This window comes from Labrus bergylta, chromosome 7 (assembly GCF_963930695.1).
Source record: "Labrus bergylta chromosome 7, fLabBer1.1, whole genome shotgun sequence".
Lineage (NCBI taxonomy): Eukaryota > Metazoa > Chordata > Actinopteri > Labriformes > Labridae > Labrus > Labrus bergylta.
Genome location: NC_089201.1, coordinates 23,568,389 through 23,577,433, shown reverse-complemented (window position 1 = coordinate 23,577,433; position 9,045 = coordinate 23,568,389). Strand labels below are relative to the sequence as shown.

The window sequence follows — 9,045 nt, the reverse complement described above, 5'->3', positions numbered from 1 at the left end:
TTGTCCCAGACTCATACATAATGCATTTGGCTCTGCTGTTGGTTCCTGATCCATTTTTGCCCTGATTGTCTAAAAGTAACAAAGGCTAATTATGGTTCAAGTAGCAACTTCAGGTGGAATCCATGGTTTTAAAGAGAGAGGAAGAGCTTGTTGATTCCTCTTGTCTGCAGCCTTGACGGCCCCTGTTCTACACACACACACACACACACACACACACACACACACACACACACACACACACACGCACACACACTCACACCAGGCAGATAAATGACTGTGTACGGAAGTGTACACATGCATGACTGTGAGTATGATGGTGGTGGCATTTGTGAGTGTGTGTGTGTGTGTGTGCGTGTGTGTGTGTGTGTGTGTGTGTGTGTGTGTGTGTGTGTGTGTGTGTGTGTGTGTGTGTGTGTGTGTGTGTGTGTGTGTGTGTGTGTGTGTGTGTGTGTGTGTGTGTGTGTGTGTGTGTGTGTGTGGAGAAGGGCGTCCACACAGCACCTCAGTGGAAACTTGGCCATAAGCCGACCGCTGCCCATGGGGGCTGGTAAACACTCTGTGATGGATCTCACTCTGCTCACAAGTGTCAAACACAATGTAAACTTGTTTCTAACACTCAATTCACACTGGTTTTTCTTTTTTCCTTCTGCACCTAAGTCTTTCAACTCTGAAAACAATGTTTTTAATGTATGGTTAATGTATTTAGTTTCTATAAAATCCAAGTTAATTAGCTCAATCAGACTTTGTGTCTCTTTACAGTTAATTAAAAACTCAATTTTTTCGATGTATATGAATTGAAGCTTATTCAAGGCTTTTTAAAACTGGTCTGTAAATCAAGTGTGCAGTCGGTCATGGATTATTTTTTCCTTATAGGGTACAAGGAGAGCATATCAGGGTTGCAGGACAAAGTGGTTGGATGGTAAACAACTCTATAGGAAAGCGGCCTTTGACACTTCCTGAGTATATACATCAGTTCTGTCAGCTGCCCGCCACCCCAGAGGCCAGTGCAGGTCTGACCTCGAGTCCCATCAGATGACCCCCCCCCCCCCCCCCCCCCCCCATGCTACATCCAAACCAGATGTCTGATGGATTGTTCCTCATAAAAAGATTCCTCTTTTACAATGGACCGTGGCATTGCCAAATAGGGTAAGACTGTTACGTGAGCCATTAAAATTCTTACGGGTAATTCAGAATGGCCTGCAGACATGTTGGTCATGACAATAAGAGATTCTTTTCGGATTATTTTTCTCTCGGATTCTGGGTGTCGTAGTTGCCAGTGGTGTAGTGATTTATTTCCATCTGTTGAGTTAATCTTAATTATAAATTAGTCCTTTCTTTGAGGGGAAAAATGCAGGTTGCGATGAGTTTCCTTCCTCCTTCAGGATACTATTCATCTGCCTAATTGTAGTTTGTCTCTTGTTTTTATCCTTTAACATAATCCTTGTCATATTGTATTATTTCTAGCACATTACCGCTCAGAGATATAGTTATTTTTGCTAACCTTTTCTCCATCTTATTAATGGATATCTGAACTGTAAAAGGGGAACAAAATAGTCACAACAGGAGTGCACCACGGTTTCCTGCAAGTAAAAAGAATCCTTGTCTTTTGGCAGACTACTACACTCCCTTCTCTTTGTCTTGTTCTTATCTTCTTTTTGCAAAGAGGGAATGTTTCGTACCTGTCACACATGAAATAAAACAGTCAGATGAAGCAGAATTGTTTCAACTCTTCCAACAAAAGTTACCTACGAGCTCCGATACCTTGAAGAAACGCAGATGTTGCCACAAAAAATGTGCTCACACTTGGTGAGCATGTGCTGAGAGGTAAGTGACAGGACCAAGCCTCCTCTTGCTCCTATCGCTTGCTGTTTGCACTTTGTCTCCTAGCAAGCTACCCTCTAATCAAAACAGACAAGGGATGCACAATCCTCGATTGTCCTCACCAATAGATAAAGAATCGCGCTAACCTGCTTTCTTTCCCCTCCTCAGTCCTTTTTACATCAAGGCTAAAAAAGCCCACAATGTTTATCACTGAACTGCTGAAGTCAATCACATGCTTAAGATATTTTTCTCTATTTTGAAAGCTGCAAGATGTCCATTAATAATTAAAGGATGTGTGACAGCAAAATCAAGAGCAGAGCATGACTGAGCTTTGTTCGTTCAATGATCTTCTGTGTTATTTGGATGCTGTGAGAAGAACAGATGCAGCAAAGCTTCAGGGTTAGAGTACACAACAGTGTGTGTCTGCATGTCATCTTCTTCGCGTGTGCATCAGAAAACTTGAGTGAGATTACAGGTGCTTTCTCTGCTCTGGTCTCTATACGGCGTGTGAGAGGGTGTGATCCCATGAGAGCATTGCACAGCCGTTTGAGGGAACAAAAGTGAGCCTCCTAAGCTGTGAACACATGTACTCCTGCACACGGAAGACCTGAGCACTGAAACATTGATGGGAAATCTTCCACTGTGACGCAACACATCATCAGTGACACTTAAAGTGAGATGAATATTTCAATGACCTGGTTGAGTGGGGACATTAGGAGTCAAGCGTGGGGGAAGCCACAGAGGTGAAGTCTGGGGATTTCACTGCCAAACAGTTTGCATGCAGAGCTTCTATTTCTCACTTCATCATTTATAGACATCTATCCCCTGCTGGAACAGGGGGTTTAACACCCAAATTTGCTGGGTAACCATGACAAAAAAAAAAACTATAAACAAAATGCACCCATTGGGACATGGCATTGCCTGAAATATATGCTCCTTGCACCATATTTATTCCTTTCAGAAAGAAGCTCAATAGGATTTTATATAGGTCAACCCCGTTTTTATACATAAACAGGTTTAGTTGCGTTTTAAATTAACAAAAGGAAACAAATATTTCATATTAATATTGGTTTAAAATGTTGATAACACATATTTTAAGGAGAGAGAAAAATCTAAAGAATTGTCTGCTTATGAGGACAACGCCTGCTGGGTTGGCTGAGGAAAGATTAGGGGGGTTGCACTGCTGCAATATTTTGCTCCCTGTGTGAAGTCGGAACTCGGGGGTGTGAATGAGTCTGGAGAGCTGGCCACAAACACTTCGGATTTACCCTCAAAACGCCGTGCAGTAACCAGACAGACACCCACTCTTAATGTTGAAATTCCTCAGCAGCGTTTATCATCGAAAGTAACAAGGGAGCCTCTGCGGTTTTAGGAGAGACCGGGAAGTGGACTAACAATGGACACAGGGAGCGCGTTTTACCGCTGAATGCTCGCGGAATTGGACTGATGTTTTGCAAAGACTTCTGCTGCTGCTGCTGCTGCTGCTGCTGCACGGACCGGGCCTTGGAGGAGCCACAAAGTGACGAGGACAAAAGGAGAGCAAAAGAGGACGCATGTGTGCAGAGAATCGGTGCCCTAGATCTGTACAACATCTGAGTTACTCTGTCATTCACCTCCTCTCTAGCTGTCTCAGGCAGTAGTTTCTTCACCCGTACCTGGAAAAACAAAGAGAATGCGTTCAGAGGAACGAAATCTCTGTGCGTAAAGGGAGACGCATCGGTGCGTATTTGCTGTACTTTTCCAACATGCGTGCAATAAATCATGCTTGTTTGCTGACTAACTTATGCCCTGTTTCATGACCCTGCTGGTATAGATGTATTACAGTCTTCCTCATTCTTCATATCTGTCATGAGTTATGGCGATGCCTGCAGAATCTGACAGCACCGGTGCGCAAAACAGTACTCGTGAAAACACCATCAGCGCACCGGAACGCAATGGTTATGTGAAAACATGTGTCATCCCACTGTGCCGTGACCGAGATTACGAGTCGTGGGTGAGGCTAATGTTCACAAAAATATGGGGTTCCCAGAGATTCCGAAGTGCGGTGTGTGCGGGATCGCTCTCGGTTTTTCTCGCTCTGTTGGTCAAATGTGCAGATTGGAGCGCTGACAACACACTCCTGCATTCATCGTCTCCCCTTCACTTCGTCTCAGGCTGCGCGGCGGAGCTGTTGCAAACTTGCTGGAGTGTGCTTTCGCCATTGTTCACCCTCGTATGTGCCTTCTTTTGGGTCGGGGTCTACTTAATCCGCTGCGGGGTTCTAATCCAGACCGCCCTCTCCCTCTTAACCTTGTGCCACCTCGGAGAGGCAGCGGCGTGGTCTCTGCTGGACGGAACAGATGAGCAGCTGCTTTCGTTCTCCACAGCAGCCGTGGTCGTGCTCGTCTGCGTGGCCACCGGCGCACTCATGGTAGCGCGGCTGAATCAGGGCATATCTGTTATCGTTTTCATCAGCCTAGTCAGGACTATCTCACTCTTCTCGCTGCACAAAGTCCGGGCCACTTGGAGACCGTACGTGGCGTACCTGGTTGGAGTGCTGGGCATCCTGCTGGCGAGGTATGCTGACAAGCTCCTTCCCAACCAAGGGAGACACAAGGAGGGCTGCACCCCCGTGACTGGAGGCAGGGAAGAGGTCCCTGTATTTAAAAGGCGCAGGAGGTCCAGTTCTGTGATAGCCTCAGACATGGCAAACAGTCAGTCCAACAGTAAGTCACATCGCCGGACCTCTCTGCCATGCATCCAGAGGGACCAGGTAAGGAGTCTCTGTCCCGTTCAACTTTCTATTTCTGCCTTGTTTTTTTTCCTGTGTTAATGAAGAGTTGTTTTTTTTTTTCTGTGTGGGGCAAGGGGAAAAGAAGGGAGCAGAGAAATTGCAAAGAAAAACACTTCACTTTTATAATGACTGTTTAGCAATGCATATAATACTAATGGTTACAGTTTTTCAACACAACAACAACAACAACAACAACAACAAAAGACTCAGAACACAATATATGATAATATTAATATTACATTTTATTGCACATGTTTATATTACATTACTCTTTTTTCTGTTGTAGTTCAGATAAGGTGTGCTTCGACATTGTTCTGTTAATACTCTGATAATCTTTGGACTAATATTCTATGGCAGCCATGGCAGGTGAACATGGGATTATAATAGCCAAAGTATTATATATTTTTTTAATTTATATTTTATTATATTTGTTGTTATGGCACTCCAGCTTTATTTAATTTTTTTTACCATAAAACAATAAGACGTTAAGTTCTGGCAATCGGGTCACTTACATTTTTCCCTTTTTCCTCCAAAGATGTTGCACACAATAGTCCTAGGGGTTATAGATAGACAGTTTATAGACAGGCAGACTTGAGCAGTATAGATGCAGGTCTCTTTTGTTGTCTATAAATAAAGTACCAAATGAGATATTCTGTTGCCAAAGGGGTGCTATTTTTAAAGCAGCTCTGAAGTCCTGATTAGAAAGTGAAGCTCAGGATGCAATATCAGTGATTCATCTTATTCCTGATTATTAATGTCAAACATTTTCCCCAGATGATCTCTGAAACAGTTCCACAAACCAATTTATGCATTTGAATCTTTCTGTCCTGCACTTCTTCCGCACTTGCTTGTCATCACTCATCTGGACTCATGTCCTTAGACCTGCAGGAATGTAGCAGCTCTGGATTTTAAACCCCCTCTGATACTGATACATATACACATGCCCACCTGTGTTAAAGAGGAGACAGGAGAGGGGGGGGGGTTCCTATCAGCTCCTCAGCTTATGGAAAATCAATGAGCGTGCTGAGTGTGAATGGGAAACAGACTTGGCGAGTGATCAAAGCTCTCGTTGTGACCTGTGAGTGTGGGGAGGAGGAGGTGTGAGAGGCTGCAGTGTCGGCCCTGGCCACTTGAAAGGTGCCCTCAGCTCTCAGGGCTAGTTAGCGTTGTAGTGTGCTTGTTTGTTTTTGCTTGTGGTCACTCATACATTCACACAAACACACACACATACTAACAAATAAAACGCTCACACACACACACACTTTGTTTACATACACAATCAGATATGAAAAGACTCCGATATTTCAGCGTTTACACTTTATTCTGACTTCGGTGTGAACTGTGAATCGTTCTATCTCTGAAGTGCAGGAGTGTGTTTTCCTGTACTGATGGAGAGTGTCTTTGTTTTGAATATGAGCTGGACGATAGACAGCTCTGTATAGTTTACATTAGAAGGTTACTATATGGGTCAAAACAAGCATGTGCACGCAGATGGCAGATTATTTTACACTCTGCTGTGTTTTAAAAGTACAATGCTGCAAAAAGATTGACCTTTCAATAGTAATATATTTTTTTAATCTACAGAGAAAACTACATTATTATTGACTGTTGTCTATTTACGTCATAGGGGCTCTTTAAATAAACATTTGTTCTTAAAAAATGTTTTCCATTTGACAGTAGCTGGGTAGCTCGGAGAACATAAACTAGACATCAAAGCTGTAAGAAATTCACTTTATTCCTTCCCAACATACTGATACAAAGACATCATATGTTTAAAACAAAAAGAGGATGGACACACAGGGTTCAGATTGCATTACTTTATCATGGAGTTACCAAGATAATAATAAAAAAACACAAGACATTTGTTGTAAACAGCTCTTATCCAAGCAACTGCAGAAACTAACACCATTGTGTCTGCCGTGCTTTGGGTTATTTTCCTTGCAAACATAGCTGGATAGATAGATAGATAGATAGATAGATAGATACTTTATTGATCCCAAGGGAAATTCAAAGCATCCAGTAGCAGACATGAAACATTTGTTACAAATTAAACCGCAAAACCGACGCCCCCCTCCCATACATATATATTAACCCGAGAAAAGATTTAAAGAATACCCCTAGATGAAACAAACTTAAACTGTGCAATTAAAAATAGATTTATACAAGAAATGTACATAACCCGTGCAGGGATAAAGATATATGTGTAATTTAAAGCAAGACCCTATAAACAATTGAGGGAAAAAAATCTGTAACATGGCCCTGTAAGAGCTTTAAGGGATGACTGTAACTCACAAAATCATGCAAAGATGCAAACATTTACAACATCTGTGACTCTGCTGTGGCTGGAGCCCTCTGCTGAGAGAAGATCTCTATGACATGTTATTATGCTCCATAAAGACAGAAGGGCTCCAACTGGCTTGATGGGATCTAAAAAGTGAAGTTAAGGATATAATAGATTGTTATGTTCAGAGTGTTGTACTGCTCACACTCATCTCTGGCTGCACTACTAAGCAGTTGACCAGTCATGGCCTGCCTGTAATTGAGACACACATGGCGTACATATGCTGTCCTAACCGTGTCTTGTCTGTGTGGTCTCTAATGTTTAAACAAGACCATGCTGACCCACGCTAGTCATCACCTCACTCACACGAGACCCTGGCCTCCTTAAGGGGGTCAAAGGCACGTCTTGAGGGCCACAATGCAGCCACCACATGGTGACAGGAAAAGTGAAGAGGCCAGACACTATAAAATGTCTAAATGACTCGGGCGGAATGAAAAAAGAAAAAAGGCTAACAGTATGGCAGCAGCGGAGCCACAAGTCCAAGCTACTGCTTCTTTTTTTTTTTTTGAAGACATAAAGAGACTGAATGATGTTTAACAGCTCTGCCCTTTTGTTGTGATCGATAGAGTTGCGATGTTTAAAAAAGAAGCAGACGAGGAGTAGATCTGCACTTTGCTTACGTAAAGATGTTTGCGTAAGTGCTGTGTGTCTGAAGTGTTTGAAGAACAGCGTGAGTTTGGATGAAGGATTACAGTTGATACTTAACTTTGTTTTTCTCAGGAAGCTTCTCCCACAGACCTTTAGAGTCTTATATAAAGGCACTTCAGATTGATAGTCACTGTGTCAAAACAGTTTATGCAAAAAATAAATAGAGCAAAGAGGAATCCCGCAGCCCTCCTCTTCCTTACAAGCCTTTAAGCTGCCATGTTGCCCTCGGCCGCTCAGCAAAAAGCCGTGCTCTGAGGCTAGCTTAAGTCTGCACAACTGTAGATTTAATAAACAGCCATTTTCCTTCCTTTTGATTACAGATTGGCTGCCAGCACATATTAGCTCACTAAGTAGGTGTATTTCGCAACACTGGGGTCGCCCGTCCCATCAGAAGCTTAATAAAAGAAAGTCATTATCAGTTGATCTCATAGCGGTTAGCAGGGGCCTCTGTAGTACACTTATTCATCTTGGGTTAATACGCAATGACAGGCCAGTTCTCTGTGTTTCAGCTGGGGATATCAAACTAGAGGAAGAGGTGTGGACTTGTGGCGTGGATCGCTTTTCACAGCATGTAAGGAAATTTGAATCCAAGGCAATCCTGCTGCAGACTTCAGCACTGGCATGGAACTTTCTCTCGTCTCAAGCAGAAAAATCAGTCTGTGTTTCTAGTAGTACTCAGTGAATGTTTTCAACTATACCTATATGAGCTGCAAAATTGGAGCGGAGATGATTAGCCAAGATTGGGAAGAGGACATTTGTCAAATGCTTCTGCTTGTTTTCTCTTCCAGGCGTTGTAGCCCTTCCCTTTTCTGTCAGAAACACCAGCCCCGTTCACAGCGCTCTGCTCGCTGTCCTCAGCGCTCTGCTCGCTATCCTCAGCGCTCTGCTCGCTGTCCTCTCTGCTCGCTGTCCTCAGCACTCTGCTCGCTCGCTGTCCTCAGCGCTCTGCTCGCTGTCCTCAGCGCTCTGCTCGCTGTCCTCAGCGCTCTGCTCGCTGTCCTCAGCGCTCTGTCCTCAGCGCTCTGCTCGCTGTCCTCTCACTGACACCAACACAAATATTATCCCAACCAGAGAAGGAAATTCTTCCTTAACTTGGATGATAAAGATATTCATGAAATCTATGGTAATGACTTCCTGTGGAATTGGATCCAAACATAATTAGTGTTGCTGTTGTAAATGTTTCCTGTTACTCTATAGTTGCTGCACAATCCATAATTGAATTGTGTTTTGGATGCAGGAGGTTGTTGATAGCCTGTAGGCCAGTGATTTACCACTGTGCACTCTCATCCCAAACAGCTTGTTTGTATTCTAAAAAACAATTTGCCCCACAGGATATGATTTCTTCAACTTTCTTTTTGACTGGACCATCCTCTGGGTTAGAAACTGTCTCCCTTTACATTTGGAAAGGAAGCTGATATCAGTAGTGCTTTGTATGTCTTGTGTTTGGGGCGATCCACTTCAC

General features: G+C 43.3%; 1 protein-coding gene across 2 annotated transcripts in view; it reads left to right on the top strand.

Annotated features, from left to right (window-relative positions):
* The first annotated feature begins 3,093 nt into the window (after positions 1-3,093).
* The window catches only part of LOC110003007 (cGMP-inhibited 3',5'-cyclic phosphodiesterase 3A-like), a 72,839-nt gene continuing 66,887 nt past the window's right edge, over positions 3,094-9,045 (top strand). For both annotated transcript variants that reach the window (XM_065957071.1, XM_029282529.2), the window contains exon 1: positions 3,094-4,573. In XM_065957071.1, coding sequence (XP_065813143.1) covers positions 3,677-4,573 — 897 coding nt within the window. In that variant the 5' untranslated portion in view covers positions 3,094-3,676. The remainder of the gene's footprint in view (positions 4,574-9,045) is intronic.